At 38.5% G+C, this 26180-nt stretch overlaps 2 protein-coding genes across 3 annotated transcripts in view; one reads left to right on the top strand and one right to left on the bottom strand.

The window, feature by feature from the left end:
- The window catches only part of LOC124614026, an 80776-nt gene extending 68286 nt beyond the window's left edge, over positions 1-12490 (bottom strand). For both annotated transcript variants that reach the window (XM_047142844.1, XM_047142843.1), the window contains exon 1: positions 12130-12490. The gene's annotated coding sequence lies outside the window, so the exon portion shown is untranslated. The remainder of the gene's footprint in view (positions 1-12129) is intronic.
- Positions 12491-12584: 94 nt separating this feature from the next.
- LOC124614025 (beclin 1-associated autophagy-related key regulator) overlaps positions 12585-26180 on the top strand; it is a 105865-nt gene continuing 92269 nt past the window's right edge. Inside the window, exons 1-2 of the mRNA XM_047142842.1 lie at positions 12585-12934; positions 13026-13131. Of these exons, the coding sequence (XP_046998798.1) occupies positions 12699-12934; positions 13026-13131 (342 nt within the window). The 5' untranslated portion in view covers positions 12585-12698. The remainder of the gene's footprint in view (positions 12935-13025; positions 13132-26180) is intronic.

Here is a 26180-nt window from a genome sequence, read left to right as displayed (position 1 = left end):
GTATTGAGTTGAGTGGTGGGTCTAAATGAGAGGCTCAAAAGGTGCTGCAACAGTGTGGGCTGCAGATTCCTCGACTTGCACCATACAGTGGTGGGTTCTCTGGTTCCACTTAATACATCAGGGATCCACTAAACACATGGAGTGCCTACACGGGTAGCAGAGGCTATGTGGAAGGGACTGGGTGGCTTTCTTTTTAGGTCAGAGGGTCTTGGAAAACTACAGGAAGGGCGTTAGTCTAAAAGTGAAGCCTGTATCTCGCATACAGTATTATCTTGTCATAGATAATTAACAAAGCATACTATTTACACAAACCAAGTTGAAACTTGGTGCGGTGGTTTATGGGGAGCAGTCATACAGGTATTTCCCATTTACGCCTGCTCCAGCATTCCTGCTGCTGCTTGGTATACCACTGAAGCATGTCTCACTTATTCAAGCAACGTTGGTTGGTTCCAAGGCTGCCGTACGAGAGGATGGAGAACTGAGCAATTGGTTTAGCATTAGTAAAGGAGTCAGACAAGGGGACGCACTCTCTATGATGCTTTTCAATCTGGCTCTTGAAGCAGCCATGCGGAAGCTTCAGATATCTGGTTACATGGCACGAAGTCGACTCAGATATGCGCATATGCTGGTGATGTAGCAATTATTAGTAGTAGAAGTGGATCATTAGAGAGGACAAGATCCGAGCTGAAAGAAGCCACAGAACCTAGAGGCCTTTCTATAAATGAAACAAATACTAAGTAGATAAATTTCACCAGGAAGGAAAATAGGTGGTAGGAGGGTTAGTGTTTAACGTCCCGTCGACAACAAGGTCATTAGAGACGGAGCCCAAGCTCGGGTTAGGGAAGGATTGGGAAGGAAATAGGCCGTGCCCTTTCAAAGGAACCATCCCGGCATTTGCCTGAAACGATTTAGGGAAATCACGGAAAACCTAAATCAGGATGGTTGGAGACGGGATTGAACCGTCGTCCTCCCGAATGTGAGTCCAGTGTGCTAACCACTGCGCCACCTCGCTCGGTAGGAAGGAAAATAAAACTTGGTTAGACTATCAGCAGACGGTTTCAATTTTGAACATGTGCAGAACTTTGACTATTTGGGCTCTAATACAAACAGCACAAATTCCATGTCAACTGAAATAAAACTCCACATCCTAAATGGTAATAGATGCTTCCACGCATTTAAGAAATCATTGCCCTCTAGGTTATTAAATAGGCAGCTGAAGCTGCAACTATATAAGGTCGTGATCCAGCCAGTGTAGCCTAAGGATGCAAAACATGGACGCCAACGAGTGCTGCTTGAGCAGCAGCTCAGGATATTTGATTGTAGAGTGGTGTGCAAGATCTGTGGAGCAGTTCAGGATAGTAAAGGTTTCTGGAGATCTAAGACAAACACTGAGCTGGACAGCCTGTACAAGGAGCTGACTTCACAAGAATTACAAAAAGCAGAAGAATATCCTGGCTTGGACATGTCCTCAGGATGGACACTGGAAGAACAACTAAAAAGATTTTTGAATGGAGGCCAACCGGAAGAATACAGAGAGGAAGGCCCCGAAAACGGTGGACAGATGACATGTAACAAGATAAAAAAATCTATCAGAGTCCAAGGATGTCAGAGAACCATGGCAGAGAGGGCAGAATGGAGGAAGCTTGTTGATGAGGCTAAAACCCACACAGTGTTGTAATGCAATGAGAAGAAAAAGAAGAAGAAGAACTGGGTGTCTGAGAAATGTCTCCAGTAGTTCCACGCCAACTGAATAGTAACAGCTGATAACTGATGGTGTTCAGCCAGGTGATGATGGTATCCATTACTGTTCCACCGAAGGAATGGCAGATTGGGATCTGAGAAAGCAGTGAAGTGGAAACAGAAGAACAAATTACTTCGCTTCTGAGTCATGCTCCACCTGAATGTGTGAGTCTTCATCAGCATTCATAGGCTCGACTAAGGGAGGGGATAGGGGTCTACCAGAGCAGCAAAATTTGGTTTAACTTCTGATTTTTCCCTATCATCCCTGTGAGGTTTCAATTGCTGTAAGGATTTTACTGTCTTAACTTACGGGGCAGAAGAGAACTGTTATTTTCTATGACCCACAACATGTGGCTCTTTCATCCACTAGCTGGTGATAGATTGCTGGTCTGTTTCATCCTGGATGGAGGGCACTTCATTAGGTGTAGCTATCAACAGAAGTGTCAGAGGTATGGGTTGAGAAGTGGCTGGGAAAGTCAAGAGAGCTGATGCCCCCCCTCCGACTGAAAAGCAGACAATTACCTGTGGCTAGGGCCAGAAGTTGCTAGATGTGGAATTTGATACAAAGTTTGACATCATGTCGACTGAGTGAAGTCGTTCGAACTTTTTCATAGCATCTTAATGAGACTGGCAGTGACATGTTTCACACTCCTTGATTTTCTTCTCCCTTTTGAAAACGGAACATTTCAATGACTGAGGGGGATGGGGAGTTATATTCTGGGCAGTTTACAAAGGTAGAGGATGGTGTGCAATGGCTACCCTCGTGTGCTGTCCTTATGCATCTCGCAGAAATAGTCTTATTAGAACTATGAGAAGACTTGTCCAAATGTCTTGCACCTAAAAATTTAGTATCTGGCAATGACTTTGATTCGCTACCAAGCCCAAGTATCAACATGGAGAACATGTCAGAGATACTTGGGCTACATACTTCCACTGTAGCTTCCCCCCCATGCAAGGCAGTGATACAGCCACAAGCATGTAATATGAAGATGTCTACCAATGCAAGACTTCCTGTAAATGCTGTGACCCGACTGTGGTTACTCAACCTACCAACTCACTGAAGCATTAAGTACACACTACAGATCGGTAGAGTTTTGACTTTGCCTGTATTATATTTTAGATTTGGATTACTCTCCGGATTATTGGTATATGCTTAAGAGGACTTTCCTACACTATGGACTTGTTTCTGTTTAAGACATTCACTTCAAGAACTCCACCCTCATTGACCTCAGGAATCCCTGTTTGTTCCACTGGCATCTCTGTTACCGCCAGTGTGAGTGATCATAAATATGTTCTACGTATTAAGAGTAGGTCAAAAACTCTATGACAAGAAATTTCTTGTCACAACTATTCCAATGTGGCATGAATCATGAATTTCTAAGGTTTTGGCAGCAGCAGTTGCACTTGCAACAGCAACAATAACTGCAGCAACAGCAATAGCACGAAAAAAAGTAAGAACTCCAACAGCAGCAGTATGAACAGCAGTGGGAATTCCACCAGCAACAACAGAAACTGTTGTTACTACTGCTGCAAAACCAATAACAGTCTACAATTGCAGTTTCCTTGCCTCCCACTCCTCCACATGCTTGCTTCTTCAAAAAGAGAAATCAAGTAACTGACCCTGAATGTCAGAGTACACTCTGGCTTCTATTAATAAACTGCACGAAGTGGTGCAAAAGCCACACACACTCTCAGACCACAGTGATTTTAGACTTTCTGATGTTTGTGGTTTGCCGCCTGACTACTATGTTCACCAAACACATGTAGTGGCCGCTAGGCTCAAATTTAACCAATGTATTAAGCAATGTAAGCAAACATATGCAGCATGGGATGCTCACTTGCAAGGCTTAGCTCACAAGTGTGACTTTTCTGTAAACAGAGCTGGCATATAGTATATCAACTCATTAGTCTGTGATGTTGTTATAAATATTTCTCCTGACAGAAAGAATGTTCTGAAAGCTGATCCCAGCCTGAGCAGTGTGTCAAAAATTGCCAAAGCTCACAGAGTAGCTGCATCAGCACAAGCTATGTTTCATGATTCCTCTGTTGTCAACACTGTCAGAGTATTATCGCCACTGTACTCTATGATCAACTAATGACTTCCAATCAATGTCAACATCCGATTTACCAAGCACATGTTCATCCGGCGACATGGGATTCTGGAATTAGTGCAGTAGATAGTGATCCAATACCCTCATTGTTGTTTAACATGAAAAACAGAAGCACTTTGTTTACTTTTGGTGTGTCCCAGAGAGAATGAAGGCTCATACAACAGTTTCCTCCTCATCGTTGTCAAAGTGCCCCAGAAAACTTCGTGCCATTAAATTGTGTCCAGATTGCAGCTCACAGCATCTGTGGTGTCATTGCTCTTTCTGTGATATTACCTGTTTTTCATGCCACAAAACTTAGGTGTTTGCCTTAGCTATCAGCGTGCTGCACGCAATCTAGTTGGTGCCCATAGCAGCAACGGATGGGATACAGAGGCTCATGATGAAACTGGACATTAATGGAGCAATAGTGGATTTTCAGCTGGACACAGGCATGGTCGGATGTCTAATTAATGAAGACAATACTAGTGATTGGCTCCAGCAGCTGTGATCTCCTCAACACAAAGTGATGATATACAATGGCCAGTTAATCCTGTTGCAGGTTATATCAAAGTCCAAGCTAAGCATAAAAATGTAACTTAGCAACTAACACTGCTAGTAGTCAATTCTTGGACAACTAACATTTTTGGATTAGACACTTTTGTGCTTTTTGGTTTACAGATCCAAGACCAGTCTCAACTGTGATGCCATGCACAGAAACTTGATACGTTATGTGTGCAATATAAACAACTGTTTGAAACTACATTAGGTTGTGCAACAGGGTTCCAGACCCACATATCCTTAAAGCAATCGGCAGTGCATAAATCTTGTAGAGCTTGTCCACAGCCTTCACTATTGATAATCAAGTTAAAGCAGAACTACACAGGTTAGAGTTATATATCACATATCATCTAACCAGTGGGCTATGTCCACGGATGTTTTTAAGAAACCAAACGTATCACTTCATATTTGTGCTGACTTGCCATCTTCCATTAATGCTCGAGCAGATGTCTGGCTGTATCACATTCCTTAGCCACAGGAATTGTTGGCAAAATTGGCTGGGGCCACTATTTTTCAAAGATAGATCTCACTGAAGCCTACTTTTCAGTTACCTGCAATTGATCAGAAGAAACAGTTTTTGCTGATTAATACACCATTTGGCATGCCATTATAACAGGTTGCCATTTGGGGTTACAAGTGTCCCCACAATATTTCAGAGATATCTTGAGCAACTCATCCAAGGTATCCCCAGCTGTGCTGATTATTTAGATGACTTGTTAATTAATGGGGCCATGTGGGAGCAACTCTCGCACCTAATCTACAGATGATGTACGAGTGGCTCTAAGTCCATGGTCCGTGTTATCACAACAAATATAGTTACTTTGAGCAAATGGGTAATGTACTTGGGACATGTCTTAAGTACAGACGGGTTCACGCACACAGAGGGTCACGTGGACACAATCATTAACTTGCCAGATCCTAAGAACCTCAAATAACAAGTCGTTCCTGGATAAAGTCAATTATTATGTGTAATTTGTCCCGAATGCAGCCTAGATTTCCTACTTGCTCATTTGCAGAAAACGGGAGTCAATTTTGTGTGGTCAGAGGCCTGCCAGACGAATTTCATGCGACTTAGGTTGTTATGCAATATTCCATCTCAGGAAACATTTAATGCTGTCACTGATATACCAGATTGTGGCACTGATGCCCTGCTGTCTCACAAATATACGCACATCATAGAGCAGCCCAGTGTATTTGCAATGAAACATTACATATGGCACAGAGGTATTACACTCAAACTGTTTCAGTTGATCACCAATCACAAGTCCCTCATTTCACAACTCAGCCCCATTTAAAACTTGCCCATAAGACAACTCAATGGCTGTAAGGTTGGATATAGTTCCTGAGTAACTATACCAATGAGATCCATTATCAGCCTATCACTCAGCACTCAAATGCATTTGCACTTTCCCACTTGGTGTGCACACCAAATGAGGAGTGAGGAGTTTGACAGGCACAAAGTGCCAGGTTTTGCGAAGGACACCAATCAGCAAGACACTCTCGACAAATTCCCAATAATGAAACATGAATAGCCCATGTTGACACATCAACAAATCAGGCACCTTCATTCACATTCTGGTCACAGACACATACGGACAGTATCTTTCTCCCATTCTGTCATGTTTCTACGTTGACCCAGGCGCGCGCGCGCCCACACACACACACACACACACACACACACACACACACACACACACGCCATCTCACTCGTATGATTCATGTTAGGGGTGGAGGGCCACATGACTGCCTGTTACCAGTTCTTCATTACTAACATTGCTCCAAAGTGACCTGTGTGCTCTTTTACGTCACAGGTAATATTTTGTCTGGTGATCTAATTTCTCTTTCTCACAAAACATTTTTCTGCCACTGTTAGTCTACATTTTATATCCTCTTTAGTTCTGTCATCATCAGTTATTTTGTTGCTGAAATAGCAGCACCTAATACTTTCAGTCACGTTTTCAAATCCAGTTCACCACAAATCAACCGATTTCTTTTGACTACACTCTATTATCTTTGTTCATTTAATAACCTGCTTTCGAGACACTACTCATTCCATTTAACTGATTTTTCCAATTCTTTTACTGTGTCTGATAGAATTATAATGTCACTATCAAACCTTTACATCTTTACTTTTTGCTCAATCTACAGACTGAATAACATGGGGGCCTTTACTGACTCCTTTCTCAGCTACTGCATTCCTTCCATGTCCTTCGACTCTTTTGACTTCAGTCTGGTTTCTATACAAGTTGTACTTAATAACATCAGAATTTCAAAACGTACATTCCAGTGATCATGGCCAAATGTAATAAACGAAGGTTTGTCTTAGTTATAGTGGCAGTATTGCTTCATGTGTGCTTACATTTCTTCTGAATCCAAAAAGACTTTCCTCCAGCTCAGCTTCTACCAGTCAGTCCATTTTTCTGTAGAAAATTCATGCTACTATTTTCCAAAACATGCCTAATGAAACTGATGGTTTGGTAATATTCACACTTGTCTGCACCTGCCTTTTTATTTCTTTTTTTATTTTTATTTATTTATCTATCTATTTGTAATGGGGTTATATTTTTTCTACAATTCTGATAGTATTTGTCTGTCTCTTATATTCTCTATTACAGGAAACTTTTTTCTGCTTTGTCAAATTCTTCTTCCAATACCTCATAACACTCCTCACCCGGAAGGAGAACTATTTTATCTACAAAATATGTTACCCATGACGATGCAATCATAATTAATCCACACAGTACAATTGTAACTCCTGGGAGAATATAATGGCTGTTACCTACATTTGCTTTCATTCATGCCTCAGTGCCAAGGTGAGCAAGACTTTGCAAATGAGTACATACATTATCAGCAGATAAATATCTTTAAACTACTGTACTTGGTGCATGAACAAAAAGAAAAAAAAATTTTAATTCAAATGATCATTAAAATCAAAAGGAGACAGAAAGGCTGGCAGTATTTTATGGACATACAACTTTAACCATCTGTCAAACAAAACAACAAAAGACATAAAAAACGCTTTCAAGTTTCAAGATACCATATCCGAACATTTGGCTCCTTCTGCAGAAAGGAAGGAGGAATTTAATCTGAAGAAGATTTGAGGTGGGAGTGACAGTTCACACATAACAAATGGGTTTCTCCATCCATCCCTGTCCAATAAACTTCTCCTTCCTCCCTGAAGGAATCCAACATTTCTCTCGAAATTACTCTACACTTTAATAAACATGAACATTTCTTTTTTTCTTTTTACCTGTACATAAACTACATTACAATCTGGGCTTTGCAGAATATTAAAGGTGCCATTAAAATTTTTACAATAATGTCCATCGAGACAGAAACTGAAGTTGCACGTGAATTTGTCTGGACAAGACTCGGTATTAGAGATGGGCACAAAATGACAACTGGGTCCTTCTATCACCCACCAGACTCCTCTTCTGATGTAACCAAAAACGTTAGAGGAAACCTCATTTCACTTTATGTAAGTTCCCTAATCACACTGTAATCACTAGTAGAGACTTTAATCATCCAACAATTAACTGGGAAAATTACAGTTCTGTTACTGGTGGGCATGAAGACATCCTGTGAAATTTTACTAAACACCTTCTCTGAAAACCACCTAGAACAGATAGTTAGGAACCCCACTCATCATGGAAATATATTGGATCTAATGGCAATAAACACATCTGACCTCTTTGAGGATGTCCACATCAAAACTGGTATAAAGGTGACCATGATGCCATTGTGACACAATGATTACCAAAGCACAAACGCACAGTAAACTAGTTAAAAAAGTCAATAGTGTAATGTATCAAAGAGGAACTTGAAACTTTCAGCACAGAGCAGGAGCATATAGAGGAACTCTGGATCAAGTTTAAGAGTAGTTGACCATGCACTGGATAGATATGTACCCAGCAGAATGGTTCAAAATGGGAGAGAACCTTCATAGTGTACAGTCACTGAAAAGAAACTTCTACAGAAACAGAGATTACTGCATAACAGGTGTAAAACAAAGCATACGGCTATAGATAGAGATGCTGAATGAAATGCATCTGGCTGTCAAGAGAGCAATGCATGATGCCTTCAATGATTGCTGTAGCAAAATACTGTCACGTGATCTTTCGCAGAACCCAAAGAAATGCTGGCCGTATGTAAAGGCTGTCAGTGGCACCAAAGTTTGTGTCCAGTCCCTCCCGAATGAGACAGGAATTGAAATTGAAGGTAGTAAAGAAAGAGCTGAAATGCTTAATTCTGTTTTCAAATGTTCCTTTACAAAGGAAAACCCAGGAGCATTTCCCCAGTTTAATCCTCATACCACTGAAAAGATGAATGAAATAAGTATTAGTGTCAGTGGTGTTGAGAAACAGCAGAGATCATTAAAACTGAACAAAGCTCTTCTAACTATAATTGACTGTAGATCCCCTAAAAAAAAAATCCATGCCCAGTTCTTGGAAAATGGCACAACTCACACCTGTCTACAGTAAGTGTAGTAAAAGTTATTCACAAAATTACCGTCAGATACCCCTGACATCGATTTGTTGTAGGATCTTATAGAACATATTCTGAGCTCAAACACAGTGATGTGATATATCTTGAACAGAACGACCTCCTCAGTGCCACCAACATAGATTTTGAAAACATTGATCACTTGAAACCTAACTTCCACTTTTTGCACATGACTTAGTGAAAACTTTGGATCAAGGCAACCAGGTCAATGCAATATTTCTAGATTTCCAAAAAGCACTTTACTCAGTACCCACACATACACTTATTGTCAAAAGTACAATCATATGGGGTATCAAGTGAAATTTGCGGCTGGATTGAGGACTTTATGGTAAGAAGGACACAGCATGTTATCTTGAATGGAGAGTTCTCAGTAGATGTAGAAATAACATCGGGTGTGGCCCAGGGAAGTGTGTTGGTACCCTTGTTGTTCATGTTGTATGTTAATGACCTTGCAGACAATATTAACAGTAAAATCAGGCTTTTTGCAGATGACACAGTTATCTGTAATGTAGTAGTATCTGAAAGAAGCTGCATAAATATTCAGTCAGATGTTGATAAGATTTCAACATGGTACAGAGATTGGCAACATCTCTACATGTTTAGAAATGTAAAATTTTGCGCTTCATGAAACATAAAAAACGTAGTATCCTATGACTATAATATCAATGAGTCACTGTTGGAATTGGCCAACTAATACAAATACCTGTGTGTAACTCTCTGTAGGGATATGAAATTGAATAATCATATAGGTTCAGTCGTGGGTAAAGCAGCTGGTAGACTTTGGTTTATTGGTAGAATACTGGGGAAGTGCAACCAGTCTACAAAGGAGACTGCTTACAAAGCATTATTGTGACTTGTTCTCGAATATTGCTCAAGTGTGTGGGACCAAAACCAGATAGAACTAAGAGGGGATATTAAACATACACAGAGAATGGCAGCACGAATGGTCACAGATTTGTTTAAACTGTGGGTCTATCTTGAAGATAGGCGTAAACTATTGTGAGAAAGTCTATAAACAAAGATTCAAGAACCAGCTTTAAATGATTACTCTAGGAATATATTGCAACACCTATGTATCGCTCACATAGGGATCGTGAGGATAAGATTAAAATAGTTAATGCTCGCACAGAGGCATTCAAACAATCATTCTTCCCACACTCCACATGCGAATGGAACACGAAGAAACACTAATAACTGGTACAATGGGACTTTTCCTCTAATATGCACCTCATTATGGTTTGCAGAGTTTAGATGTAGATATACAGTAGCCACCTGCTTTGTATCACACTGTATTTTCTGCTAATTAAGAACTTCCCAGAAATAAGTTGCTAAGTACTAATAGAATGTGTCATTCTGTACCAAGTGACCTGGAGGTCCCAGCATGACCGTCTTCAGTTTTGATGAAATTTATACAGAATGTACTAAGAGACCTGTATGAATGTCTACCAAGTTTCAACTTCATCAGTAACTTGATGTATAGAGTCGTTTGGACAGCAGCTGTTTTATTGGTAGCTGGAAATTACAAAATCTTGAAATTTAGCAAACCATTATTTAGCAAATATAGCTTGGATATTGCAACATGACTTAGTATCCTGACAACATTTTGTACAGAACATTGAAATAAAATACATGATCACGAACAATTTCCATGGCACAACCCCTCATAAAACATGCTGAAAATTGTTATCACGGCAACAAGGACAAGGTAGTGAGTAAGAGACATCGGAAAAGTGATAATTTATCAGTGCATTATCTGTGTACCTGTCATGAAGTTGGGCTCTCATTAACTGTTCAGCAAATGTAACCACTATGTTATCAGCCTCTAAAGTTACAAAAAAAACAGCAGATGAACCAAATTCTAAGTGTACTTGACACCACATACCTTAAAATTGCCACCACCTATTTTATAATTGCACCACTGAAACGTGTGCATTAAGTCTACTGGAAACTCGTATTTTTATTTTGGTACACTACAGTTAGATTGCAAACTGTGGCTTAAATTTTGAGGTTCCTTTGGCGTATTTGAACAGAGTTTGTTAATTTAGTGGCCAACAAAATTTATGTTCCCCATTTCCTGTCCAAATGTATTTGAAGCATTCTTGCTTTATTAGTCCACTGTTGAAGACATGTCAAGTCTTCGAAGTATACACATTACAAAAAATTAGGGAATCCTAGTACTGATGGCTCCAGTTATGCCTGCAACGATGCACTAATGAGATGCCAAAACTGGTCATCTAAATAAAATAACAACGTCTGTAAAAATGTCTGGTGATTTTTCTATAGTAAATAGGTGAATATGTAATGTCTTTTTCAAAACTGGAAGAGATAATTCTCAGAAAACCACTCAATAATAGTATTCAGAACATTATCATTTCTTCTGTTGCTGTATTTACGTCTGGAATAACAACAATATTAGTGTCATCCGCAAACAGAACGCACTCTGATTGTTGTATTTCAGACGTTAGGTTGTTTCCATCTATGAGAAACGAAAGTGGACTTAATATTGAGCCTTGTGGAACCCCATAAGTCATTTCTACGCAGTCATATGAATCTCCCCCGCTAGCATTGTTAAAATGTTGGACATTTGCCACGACAACAATTTTCTGCACGTTTGAGGTGGGATTGGGCCAGGGGCATGGTTTTTTGTTCTTCATTTGTATTTATTGTGTATTCTGCACAGTTATATCCAGATGACAAATTACAGCATGCCAAATCGATTTGGCAGTTGTGAAAACGGCCAAAGCACCTACATAAAGTTAGAGCTGAACTTCTTACCGGTCCGTTGGGTACATACTGTATAAATTTCACATATTCGAAAATTGTCGGGCCGGGAGCATTTTCCCAATTGGGCCACTTGACACGGATTAACCTCAAGTGTTAATCACCTGTAAATTTTCAAACATTAATGTTCTGTTGTATCAAATGCATTTCAGTGCAAACATCTAGAAAAAAACAGTAACGTTACTTCGGTTCATATTCTTAGAATGTGTTATGAACACCAGTCGAGAATACACGGCTTATTTCTCATTTCTCAAAATTCAAGCAGTGCTGCACACCGCAACACAAATGAAAATGTGTTTGTTTATGTTTTAAACGGCAATGAAACAAGAACTCTTTATTTGTATTAGAAGAGCTGTATAACTCACTCATACCAAACAGAGCATCACACAGTTCCCACAAAAATGAAAAATATCAACCAAATTTTGTATTTATAAATGTCTCATTGGGCTTGTCTCACCTGTTTCGTTGAAGCGCGTACATAGTAATGTATTCATTTCAAATACATCAATAACACACGTTATCGGATCCGTTTGCTGACCGCCCCCTTCTTTTCGTTACAATTTATTCCTGAATCAATAATTCAAACAGTGCACCAAAACAAACAGTACATGCATCGTGAAATCCTCTCATCTGTCATCTTATCAAACCGCGTCCGATACTGCTCCATTATTTCGCAACAAAGACAGGCATCGACATGTCAAAATCAGGTTATCTGAAAGGATCGACCTGCGCTGCGGTCCGACCTCTTACTGTGATGCAAGTTTTTGGAAACTTCGCTCTGCTCGGAAAATAAAGGAAATAGTTTGTGACAAAATCCTTTTTCTGGAATAAAACGACAGGCAACTGTATTATGACGTATCGTGAATCTGACACTTTTGAAATAACCTTTCTGCGCAGAAGGAAGTGATTCGCTGGGTACTATGCAGAAAGATTCATAATGACAATAAAGTGTTTTTCGAATGTTCAAATAATTGTTTCATTGTTTGACACGGCGATGTTTTCATAGTGGATATCTTTGATAATGTAATGGCGGCGAGTAGTTCGGATGGTAGTTGTGAGGATTTGGCTTTAATGTCAATAGAAGACAGCTGTAGCAGGTATAGCTCAACTGTTGGAAAGTGTCCTCTGTGTGGCAATTATAAAAAGGCATTTTATTGCAAACAGTGTGTTCAGAATGGAGACTTCATTCATTCGAAATGTATGCAATCGTTGTACCCTGGTCGGAAGATGTCTTCTTCCTTCGATCATGTTATTTATCGGAGGTAAGATTTACATTGCCGATGCACTGAGTTGTAGATTTGCTTTTAATGTTGAACAGGCAGCTCACTTTTTGTCGTATTCATTTACTTTCAGATTCGCGGATAAACAAATTAACCTCTTGCGGTTGAAGAATGACAAGTGTCAGGTAGAGAAACATTGTGAAGAATTGCTGTGGAAGCGGTTAAAAGCAAATGAATTGGTAAGAGAAGTGTTAGCGTAAGAGACTCTACTTGTACCTTTACTTTCGTAGGTCTTGTCATTTGTGGCAGTCAATTGCTACTGGAGGAAAGGGATTCTGTTCGCACCGTATCAAGTTGTGTTTACAGCTGTTGAGAAACGAAAAGCAGTAATAAGCATTAAATGAAAATTTGTGATTGTCTGTGTATAAATTTTAAGTTTGGAGAGGGAGCAGATGTTTGTTTATTTATTTATTTATTATCATCATTTTTTTGCAGTGTAATGATACCTGCTACATAATTAGTAAAAGTGAATGACTTTTTCCACAATAATTAGCGAATTGGAATACAGCTATTGTGAAGCTGTCGTTGGAGTAGGTTAATTTGAAATTGGTTTAAAAAACGCTCCTTGGTCAGCAGCTAGAACTGTCAGTGGGATTGTCGGCTTTGATGGTAACTTACTGATGACGGGAGGCTTCTGTGCTAGCTGACAGAAAAATGGAAAGGAGATCAAGAGAGAAACACAAAAATTTGCAGTGACATGAGGAACATTTCAGAAACTTATACATCCCATTTGTGATTGTGATATTCAGTTTACAACCCACTGGCATATTACGTAGTGCAACGTTTTGTCAGTAGGCGCCTACTGCTGTATGGAGCGGTAGCCTGTGGACAATCACCATGGATCAGCAAATTGAAAATTGTGTGTGTTACACATATAATGGTGGAAAAAGACAACTGTGGCATTACAAATGCAGTTCCTTAAAATATGATATGGATGAAGATCTTAATGTATTATGCAGGTTAAAAATGGATAGAAACCCATAGGTTGCTAAAGTAAAGTTATACAGCAAAGTAATAGGTTGCTAAATATTTATTAAAGTAATTAAAACCAGCCATGAAGTTCAAACATCATTAATATGTGTAAATTAATGCAGGTATTTGTTCATAAACAAGAACAATGTTCATCCCAGTGATATTAATCAGCTAGAGAGTGATATTTTTAGTCTTAACCCACACTTGACCTGTGTCTCTTGCTCATTTACGTATCGTGGCTCCTTGGGACCTGTTATCGTCTAATACAAAATTTTAAATGGGAACAAATATTTTTTTGGATGTTATCATGCATGAATATTTTGTTTTCACCCTTTCATGGGCCCTGGGGATATACTTCCCACTAAACCTATTTCTTTGCAGCATTTAAGGGAATATATGTTACCAGTTACGTATGTTCCCGCCATCCAGTGGCAGCCCACTGCATCAGCTGTAGTTTCTGTTTGTTGTGAAATATAGCCTGCAGGACTGTGGGAAGTATATACCCACCAGACAGTGGTGTTTTGATCGATTTTGGGAAGTATGGTTACCACCAGTGTAGTTTTTGGAAGGGCCTTGGGAAGTATACTTACTACAAAATTAATCTGTCATTTGTGGTCCTTGAGAAGCATACTTACCACCAACACAGGAGTATCCGATACCTTTTGGGAATATGTTTTTCCACCTCTGTCTATGCCCGACATCATGTAGTACTACACTGCACCAGGTGTATGAAAATTGGTACAACAATCAGTTTGTTTGTCATGGGATCACTACTGTTGTCAGAACACATTGCTTTGCATCTGCAGTATGCATTATTGTGATCTGTAGCAGCTCATACCTTTATTGTGTGATAAAATTTCAAGGATTGTTTTCACTTTGTGGTAAGTAAACTTTAATATCGGGAACAAATATTTTTTAAATAAAGTGAAAGAAAAACATAAAACATTATTCACTATGTTTTATGTCTAATGGCAATGCAAAAAGGGAAGTGAGAAACCATTTACTACAAGTTTTAACACCTCACATAGGTGCTATGATGATATATGTACCACAATAATTTTTGGTCCTAAATCACAAAAATAAATTTAGTCAGTTGATCACATTTCTAATAGGATAGCAAAACTATTATCTTTGTTGAGTTGATGCAAAAAATGTGCCCGCAATAGGATATAAGACAGCTGAAACCGTTTTTAATGTTGAGATAAAGTATATTTTCAATCCTCAGTAATTTTCTTTGATTAAATTAAATTATGAAAACTGAAACATAAGTCCCCAGTATTTTTTATCACAAATTGGTTATTACGAAACTGACAAAGAAAAGGACATATTACTGTTTATAATTGTTGCACACCATACTGCTGTGGTTCTGGCACACAGATTTTGCGCACTTACAGAAACCATCTCTTCTGATGACCCATCGTGCTGTTGCTACTGCTGTTTTGTGTTTGAGCGATAGCAGTGAACTTCTCGATGTAGGCCTATATGGTTTTCTATTGAAAGGTATCAGCTCATCTTCTGATCATGAGTAGTTAGATTAACTCCGTTGAAAGTTAGGCCTGAAAAGTCTCCTCCTGGGCAGAAATGCTTCGTGTTATATGGAATCTTATGCTGCATAAAGACAAAAGGTGTTTAGTAAAGCAGTGGAAATCCCAGGATGGAATGGAACAGTATTTGGAAAAGGAAAGTTGACACAATATAATGGAGATGCTGGGTCACAGATAGGCACAACAAAAAGACTGACACAAATAAAGCTTTCGGCCTGTAAGGCCTTCGTCAAAAACAGGCACGCGCCCACTCGTGTGCGCGCGCGCGCGCGCGCACACACACACACACACACACACACACACACACACACACACTCTCTCTCTCTCTCTCTCTCTCTCTCTCTCTCTCTCTCGCTCTCTCTGCAGTCTCAGGCAACTGAAGCCACACTGTCTTTCTGTTGTGCCTATCTGAAACTCAGCATCTCTGCTGTATGGTGAAGCAACTTTTTCATAAAAAGGTACTTAGAGTACATAAATCCATTATGATGGGCCAGGGTTTTTCTTTTTTCTTTAAAAAAAAAAAGAAACCACATCCATTTTGCCTTTTGCAAATGCAATTACACTTGAATTTACTTGTCTACTACTTTTTGACCCAATATCCCAATATCATTTGAAATTCCTTTTTTATTCAACCTCATTGTTCTCACAACAGTTAGGCTTTTATTCATTACTTTCCAGGCTTATTTGGCATATACTGCACAAATCCACAATGGCTCCTAAATGAAACTAGTTGTTCACCCACTGTAACATTAATTTTAGGTCCTATAAATATTTTCCTTATGTAGGCTATAGCAAAAACTTAATCAATTTATTACCTAGCCTTTCTTGTTCTTTTGTCATATATCTAGTAGATCTTCTGAGTGCCTCAAATCGACTCACATACATTGTAGCCCTATATATGGTAATGAATTGGAAGATTTTCTCAGAAAAAGTTTCCTGATTGGAACATCCAGCATTTATCTGCTCCAGTGTTAAATAAAACTCTCCAGAAGGCAAGCATTTCATCTCTAGTTGCATCATATCCATTTATTTTTCTTGATACACAAACAATTCTTGCCTCTAGGTTTGTGCATCTCACAATCTCGTCCACAGTAGCTAGAGGAGTTAATAAATCCCAAGCATCTTTGGGGGTGTAAGAGATTATAAGCTTTGCTGGTGCTTGTATAAATTTTGCCAAATTGTGTGCAAAAGAATAATATGAAGAAGTAACATAAGCACTCTCATCATCTCTGGACTGTTAAGTGGTGTTCGTGTTATTATTTAGTGTTAAAAATGACCTTACCTTTCTTCCATATGAGTGTCGAATGTCAAACACAACACTGCTGTGTAGCGAACTCCTACAACATTTCTTTACTGCATCAAACACTCATAACCATTTTCTGCAGTATTTCGCTGTCATGCGCTATTCTAGAATTTGTTATATGACAGTTGAACAGAGCTAAAAGTTGTAACAACATGTTTTCTGCAGTCACAGCAATACATTTGCGTGTCAAGAAAATGTAATTGATTACAACCCAAGCCAAATTAGTTACTCTACAACATAAACCACAGGGTCGCTTGGGCCCAGATTATGTAAATGTACAGTATAAAGAAGAAAATACAAGTAACACTTAAAACTAAGGACACAGTCCTCGAATAATACCTTTACCATATTACTTGTACAGCAATTACAACTATCTCAAGGCTCATTGGCCCCATGCTATTCATATTAGGGTTAACAAAACAGTTGTAGTACGAGCTAACAAAAACTTACTTGCAAAATTTGACATTGTTTTCAATTTAACCAACGGATGTTTTTAATTTAACCAACGGATGCTATCATTACTGAAATGTTTTTTTTTTACATGGAAGAAGAGTGCCTATTATGGGAGAGTTTGCTAATGTGAGACAGCTAGATTCTGATTATTGTTGTTGCTCAGCCCTTTCGGGAAGTATCAAAACTTAGTTGACATAGTGCCTGAGACATGAGCAGTAACAGTAAGGTCATTATGGGCTTTGTGAAGAATCCTTGATTCTATAAGTGTTAGATTTCAATATTATGAAAAGTATGGATTGCTACTCACCATATAGTGGAGATATTGAGCCACACAGGCGCAACAAAAGGACTACTAAACAATTAAGCTTTTGGCCAGAAGGTCTTCTTCTGAAATACACATGCACGCTCTCTCTCTCTCTCTCTCTCTCTCTCTCACACACACACACACACACACACACACACACACACACACACACACACACCACTTTTGCGTGCAAATGCAGCTCACACACACATGCACACACGACCACTGTCTCTGGCTGCTGAGGCCAGAGGCCAGATCCTATTAGACCCGAGGCGGGCCCAGGCAGCCAGAGACAGTGCTTGTGTGTGTGTGTGTGTGTGTGTGTGTGTGTGTGTCTATATCAGAAGAAGTTCTTCTGGCCAAAAGCATTTGTTACGCCTGTCTGTGACTAGGCACTTCCACTATATGGTGAGTAGCAATCTAATCTTTTCATAATAGTGTCATTAATTCATGTCCGTAGCTCGTGGTCTAGTGGCTGGCGTTGCTGTCTCAGGATCACGGGGTCCCAAGTTCAGTTCCTGGCCAGGTTGGGGATTTTCTCCACCTGGGGACTGGGTGTTTGTGTTGTCGTCATTTCATTATCATTCATGAAAGTGGTGAGATTGTACTGAGTAAAGATTGGGAATTTGTATGGGCACTGATAACCGCACAGTTGAGTGCATCACAAACCAATAATAATCATTACTAATCCATCCTGGATTTTCCAATGTTCAGTGTCAAGTTCTTTTTAGTATATGTTAAGTTGGAGGGCTGTAATATGTGAAGTTGGAGTAGCTGTTGGAGCAATATATATTACATTCTTCACAAAGTATCCTTTCATCACTATAATGAATGACCAGCATAACTATGAGGCTAGGTTTTAGTGCAAGGTGGCTTATTCCTAATAGGGTCATTCCATGCCAAGTGATCTAGAAGTTGTTGCACAACTGTCATGGATTTCGCTGAAATTTTGTATGAACAATTACACATGTTCCCAGTGAACATTGATAAAATTTCACAGTCTTTAATGCAGTAATTCCAGGGATATAGTTATTTGACTCCATAGCACAGCTGTCAACAGGGCACTCATGGGCTTTTGACAACTTATGTCTCTTGGCAGTATTTTCTTGAAAGAAAGAAAACTAGTTCATCTTGTACAATGTTTGGCTCACTGTCAAGCGGGGGGGGGGGGGGGGGGGGGGGAATCCTGAGAGATTTGTATATGGATAATTTATTTGAAGCAAAGTCAGCCAAAAAATACACATGCTCCATATAAATGTGAAGTTTAGTGCTGTAGGGCCTATGTCTCCAAAAGTAATTGTGACATTTGAAACGTTACGTGTAATAATTTATCAATATGAGATCTTGGAATATAAAATTTCATTCTCCAACTTCTTCCCAATAGTTTATAAATGTAGGGCAAAGTTGGAGATTTTTCTAAAAACATCTAAAGGGCTGCTTCTTGCCCAATTTGACAAAAAAAGTCTACTGAAAACTCTTTTAATCATTTTCATTAGAAAGGCTATGTTCTATATGTTCTGAATCACCTAAAAATTGTAGTTAGTTGTGCAGTGTGGGCAGGGTAATTTCGTGTGAAATCACCCAGTGACCGTTGTCCTTATGTCACAGATTTTTCTGAAAATTTGGTGTAAGAATGTACATAATGAGTTAGGGTTAAAATATTTTTTCTGGAATTTTTTTGACCAATATTGTAATTAGGAGACCATTCTGAAATGTGAGCCCCTTCTACAAACGCGTTGAGAAACGAAGTGCCTTGTAAGTTTGTAACCACTATACCTTTTTTTATTTATGAATCAATTTTATTGATTTTGGTGTAATTGGAAAGTAAAAGAATAGAGCTATAACATAAAAATTATTAAAGTGCTGTGTCTAAGCAACAATTATTTATTTATTTATTTATTGCAAATTTCAGCAATTTTTTTTTTCAGTAGAATCACGTTTCACCATCTGAATTTTTGTTTCAAATAATTCCTACTCCATACTTTTCAACAACAACAAAAAAAAAATATCAGAAGGTTGTTCGTCCTCTATTGTTAGATCTTATACTATTTCAATGATGCTGTAATAATTAATTGCTTCAAATAGCTAATCAACAATACATGAAACAACAATGAAAAATTCAGTCTAGTAGCAACACTCAAATGCAACACAGACTGTGTGACTAATTAGAGAACAAGAAAAAGTTTCAAACCATCCAGTTCTTTTCTGCAACATACACAGTTGGTTAAAAATCACAACGGAAAACAAATGTTCTTTAGGTTTTGTGTTGGCAGTTGTGTGTCAGAACAAAAGTAGTAGCAGTAAAGAGCTTGATTTAACAGGTATGTGAAGCCTGAATCAAGCTGATACTGAATTATTGAAGCTAAGAAACACCTGTGAAAATATTGAGTGTGTTTGTTCTTCTCACAAAAGGCTCTATTTGGAAACATTTGAAGACAGACAAAGAATTTGCTGTGACCCTTTTAAGAAGCATGGTGAAAAGACTGCTAAGAAATCTATGCAACCTATTTCTTTAACCATGCCAAAGAAATAAAAACCCTTGCACTTACCCCAGTAACCAAGCTGTGCATAACATGCTGTAAGGACATTTTATCTCCAAGGGGGTTAACCTTCCAGGGATGGATGAATGTGAAGTTGAAGAGCAAGAATCTATACCAGATCCATCTACAGCTCTTCAAAAACTTAATGAAGGTTGTGAATTACTTGAAATTTCACCATTAAGGGTTACCAAGGGAGCACAAGACAGGCATCCAGAATAGATTCGATACAAGTCTTGTCACTTAGCTTTAAAATTCCAGCAAACAGCATCAGAAGTGCTACATGTTCCAGTGAAAAATGTCTCTGAAGAAACTGGCAGTGCTGAATGTACAGACTGTAATATTTTAATACAAATACTTAGAGAAATTCATCAGAAGTTCTGTTAAAGAAAAACTACAAATACTTAACCTTAGCACCAGCTGCACAGAGTAAAGAAAAAACCCAAATGCTTTTTAAAACTACCGAATACATGGTAAAGAAATCGAGGGTATTGCTAAAAGAAGATGGTATTTTGTCAGAAGGGAGCTGTAAAGTGGGAAACAGAACAGGTAAGGATGTGGAAAAACGTGTCCAGAACTTTTCCTGAAAAGATTATATAAGTCACATTTCTGCTAATAAAAAAGACTATCTGTCCCTTCAGAAAATGGCAAAAGAGTGTATAAGACAAAAAGACTAATTTTACGTAATCTGAAAGATGTATACTTAGCTTTCAGAGAAAAAAATCCTGAAGATAAAATTGGTTTTACTAAATTTTGTGAACTTAGGCCATGCAGCTTTACTGTATGGTTAAATGATGATGGCGTCCTCTTGGGTAAAATATTCTGGAGGTAAAATAGTCCCCCATTTGGATCTCTGGGCGGGGACTACTCAGGAAGACGTTGTTATCAGGAGAAAGAAAACTGGCGTTATTCAGATTAGAGCGTGGAATGTCAGATCCCGTAATCGGGCAGGTAGGTTAGAAAATTTAAAAAGGGAAATGGATAGGTTAAAGATAGATATAGTGAAAATTAATGAAGTTCAGTGGCAGGAGGAACAAGACTTTTGGTCAGATGAATACAGGATTATTAAAATAAATTCAAATAGGGGTAATGCAGGAGTAGGTTTAATAATGAATAAAAAATAAGAGTGCAGGTAAGCTACTACAAACAACATAGTGAACGCATTATTGTGGCCAAGATAGACACAAAGCCCACGCCTACTACAGTAGTACAAGTTTAAAAGAAATTATTCAGATAGTGAAGGGAGACGAAAATTTAATAGTCATGGGTGACTGGAATTCGACAGTAGGAAAAGGAAGAGAAGGAAATGTAGTAGGTGAATATGGATTGGGGGTAAGAAATGAAAGAGGAAGCCACCTGGTAGAATTTTGTACAGAGCATAACTTAATCATAGCTAACACATGGTTCAAGATTCATGAAAGAAGGTTGTATACGTGGAAGAATCCTGGAGATACTAGAAGGTATCAGATAGATTATATAATGGTAAGACAGAGATTTAGGAACCAGGTTTTAAATTGTAAGACATTTCCAGGGGCAGATGTGGACTCTGACCACAATCTATTGGTTATGAACTGTAGATTAAAACTGAAGAAACTGCAAAAAGGTGGGAATTTAATGAGATGGGACCTGGATAAACTGACTAAACCAGAGGTTGTACAGAGTTCCAGGGAGAGCATAAGGGAACAATTGACAAGAAAGGAGGAAAGAAATACAATAGAAGGAGAATGGGTAGCTCTGAGGGATGAAGTAGTGAAGGCAGCAGAGGATCAAGTAGGTAAAAAGACGAGGGCTGATAGAAATCCTTGGGTGACAAAATAAATATTGAATTTAATTGATGAAAGAAGAAAATATAAAAATGCAGTAAATGAAAGAGGAAAAAAGGAATACAAATGTCTCAAAAATGAGATTGTGACATGAAGTGCAAAATGGCTAAGCAGGCATGACTAGAGGACAAATGTAGGATATAGAGGCTTATCTCACTAGGGGTAAGATAGATACTGCCTACAGGAAAATTAGAGAGACCTTTGCAGAAAAGAGTACCACTTGCATGAATACCAAGAGCTCAGATGGAACCCCAGTTCTAAGCAAAGAAGGGAAAGCAGAGAGGTGGAAGGAGTATATAGAGGGTCTATACAAGAGCAATGTACTTGAGAACAGTATTATGGAAATGGAAGAGGATGTAGATGAAGATGTAATGGGAGATATGATACTGCGTGAAGAGTTTGACAGAGCACCAAAAGATGTAAGTCGTAACAAGGCCCCGGGATTAGACAATATTCCATTAGAACTAGTGACAGCCTTGGGAGAACCAGTCCTGACAAAACTCTACCATCTGGTGAGCAAAATGTATGAGATAGGCGAAATACCATCAGTCTTCAAGAAGAATATAATAATTCCATTCCCAAAGAAAGTAGGTGTTGACAGATTGAAAATTACCGAACTATCAGTTTAGTAAGTCACAGCTGCAAAATACTAACGTGAATTCTTTACAGACGAATGGAAAAACTGTTAGAAGCCGACCTCGGGAAAGATAAGTTTGGATTCCGTAGAAATATTGGAACTCGTGAGGCAATACTGACCCTACGACTTATCTTAGAAGCTAGATTAAGAAAAGGAAAACCTATGTTTATAGCATTTGTAGACTTAGAGAAAGCTTTTGACAATGTTTACTGGAATACTCTCTTTCAAATCCTGAAGGTGGCAGGGGTAAAATACAGGGAGCGAAAGGCTATTTACAATTTGTACAGAAACCAGATGGCAGTTGTAAGTGTCGATGGGCATGAAGCGGAAGAAGTGGTTGGGAAGGGAGTGAGACAGGGTTATAGCCTATCCCCAATGTAATTCAATCTGTATATTGAGCAAGAAGTAAAGGAAACAAAAGAAAAATTTGGAGTAGGAATTAAAATCCATGGAGAGGAAATAAAAACTTTGAGGTTTGCTGGTGACATTGTAACTCTGTTAGAGACAGCAAAGGATCTGGAAGAGCAGCTGAACGGAATGGACAGTGTCGTGAAAGGAGGATATAAGATGAACATCATCAAAAGCAAAATGAGGATAATGAAATGTAGTCGAATTAAATCGGGTGGTGCTGTGGGAATTAGATTAGGAAATGAGATGCTTAAAGTAGTAAAGGAGTTTTGCTATTTGGGGAGCAGAATAACTGAGGATATAAAATGTAGAGTGGCGATGGCAAGAATAGTGTTTCTGAAGAAGAGAAATTTGTTAACATCGAGTATTGATTTAAGTGTCAGGAAGTCGTTTCTGAAAGTATTTACCGAGCGAGGTGGCGCAGTGGTTAGCACACTGGACTCGCATTCAGGAGGACGACGGTTCAATCCCGTCTCCAGCCATCCTGATTTAGGTTTTCCGTGATTTCCCTAAATCGTTTCAGGCAAATGCCGGGATGGTTCCTTTGAAAGGGCATGGCCGATTTCCTTCCCTAACCCGAGCTTGCGCTCCGTCTCTAATGACCTCGTTGTCGACGGGACGTTAATCACTAACCACCACCACCACCTGAAAGTATGCAGTGGATGCAAACTGATAGACCTACACTGGAGACATTAATGAAGACAGCCGATGAATTTGTTGAGTATTTCGTGCAAAAACTTCAAAGCTTAACACAACATCATAATGTATCAAAATCTCATAGTCACTACTTTAAATCAAGCAAAGAAACCCTCCCTGATACTACATGTATCATCATAGTGGATTTTGCAGAGAACTATATCTGTTTGCTTCAGGATGCTACACAAGGATTTCACTGGCAGAACATTCAAGTCACCCTTCATCCTTTTATGGTGTACTTTAAAACAGATGATTACATTAAGTCAATATTGCATTGTACAAGTGACTGTTTGCAGCATGATACAAACACATTCTGTGTTTCCATAAAACTGCTCTCACTTATGTATTGGAACAATTACCACACATCCAGCATGTTATATACTTCAGTGGTGGCAGTTCTGCACAATGTAAAAACTTTAAGAACTTTTTAAATTTGTGCCATCACAAGCAAGATCATGGAGTGACTGCAAAATGAAATTTTTTTGCCGCTAGTCATGGCAAAAATGCATGTGATGGAGTTGGTAGTACTATTAAATGTTTAGCAACAAGAGCAAGTTTACAGCCTCCGTATGACAGTCACATTTTATGTCCAAAAGATCTGTTTACATTTACCAAAACTCATCACAGACATGTTACAAAAATAATATGAGACTGGTTCTGCTCTTCCGGGGACAACAGTGAATCATTTTTTCAAACCACTGAATGAAAACAAGTTGCTGATAAAGCGTATTTCATCTTCTACTAAATTCATTCAAGTTCCTCTTGTAATCCAGAACACTGCCTCTAACACAATTAAAGAAGAAACATTTGTCGCAGCTATCTACGATAACCAGTGGTGGCTTGGAAAAATTCTAGAGATAAGTGAAGAACACAGAGATGCAAGAGTCAAGTTCATGAGTCCAAGTAGCCCTTCCTCAAGTTATTCATGGTCCCTTCACACTGATGTTTGTTGGATACCTTATGAAAACATTTTAATGACTTTTCCTGCTCCTAGTGCAAGCACAAGTACTGGTCGTTTATATACTTTTGAATCAGACATAATATTGTCCATTGAAAACTTATTTGAAAGAATGAATGCTTTTTAGAATTTTATGAATGTGTTTTATGAGAACTGATCATCATTTTTGACCACTAGGTAAGAGTCACAAAATGAAACGTGTATATTATTATTTATGTTCTTTCTGTTTTAAATGATTAAACAGAACAAACACCCTTCTGATTTATTTATGTTGAGATGTCTGACAACAGGAATTCTTTGAGACAAAATTTAAAATGGTGAAACTTGTGATTTTTACCAAAAAAAAAATCACGAAAAAAAATGACTTTAATTACAGATTTGCACATATTTATATGCACAGATACAGCATTTTATAGTTTAGTGATATAGTTGGTCCTTTTATCTTTCTAATGACACCAAATTGAATAAAATTGATTTATAAATAAGGTAGTTATAGTAGTTAAAAACTTTCGACATACCTTTTGTACTGACGTAAGATGGAGAAAATGCTAGACACTTCCAAATGGCCCCCTGACTACACTTTTGATCTAAAAAATCTGAAAAAAAATATTTTATCACTTTCTATTTATGTACTTTCTTACACCAAATTTTCACAAATATCTGTGACATGATGGCAACGAGATTTCTGTATTTTGGGTGATTTTTAAATGAAATGAGCCAGCAGTATAAGGCCCTAAAAAATAATGGCAGCATGGAGGTGCATTGAAAATGGGGCCATATTCCGCTGGTCTCAAATTAAATCTGACAGTTTTATTATTTTCTAAAATTGTTAAGTAATCTCTGCGGAAGGCAATATCAAAAGTCTTGATGTCTAGGAAATGAAATAAAGTCCGAATAACTTGAAAAATATCAAAAAAGGGTCTTCTATCACTACTCATCGCGACATACTTCAGTCTATTTTTCTGCTATAACTACAGAATCGATATAAACTTTACAATTTAACTGTGCATTATCAAATCAGTGGAATTGTGGTAGTAAAATTGTTGCATAAGAGCTTCAGCACACATATATAGCCTGCAGGTTTTATACCACTGTCACATTTTGTAAACCTTGGTGAAGTTTATAGCAGCCTTCCTGACATCTCTTAATGTGGATTCATGTTATAGAGAATTATCAGTATCTCTTATTGTGTAATGTTACTGATGTGCTAGTTTAATTATGGTTTAAGGTAATGTGTACTTTGTGCTAACGTAATTTGCAATTAATTTGGAACATCGGTGTACACTACAAAAATTGTATAAATATGTTGGTGTGGTTCATATTGCCATAACCACTGCCGGCTTGTTTTAAAGTTAGAAAACCAGCATCCCCATCACCCAAGGGGCCACACCTGATAGCTGTGCAACAGCAGCCAGTGGTGAGTTGATGCAGGTTCCCGAACTTGATAAGGGTTTCTTTACACAGGATCCCAAGCTGATGAAACATTTCTGTAAGTGTCGGAGGTCAGTGCTAGAAGAGGTCTCTTTTTTTTTAGTATCCTAAGCATATGTTTACTCCAAGTTACTTGATTCCACACGGGGGACAAAGGCTTGC

This window comes from Schistocerca americana, chromosome 4 (assembly GCF_021461395.2).
Source record: "Schistocerca americana isolate TAMUIC-IGC-003095 chromosome 4, iqSchAmer2.1, whole genome shotgun sequence".
NCBI lineage: Eukaryota > Metazoa > Arthropoda > Insecta > Orthoptera > Acrididae > Schistocerca > Schistocerca americana.
Note: the sequence above shows the minus strand (reverse complement) of the source record. Positions and strands in the feature narration are given on the sequence as shown.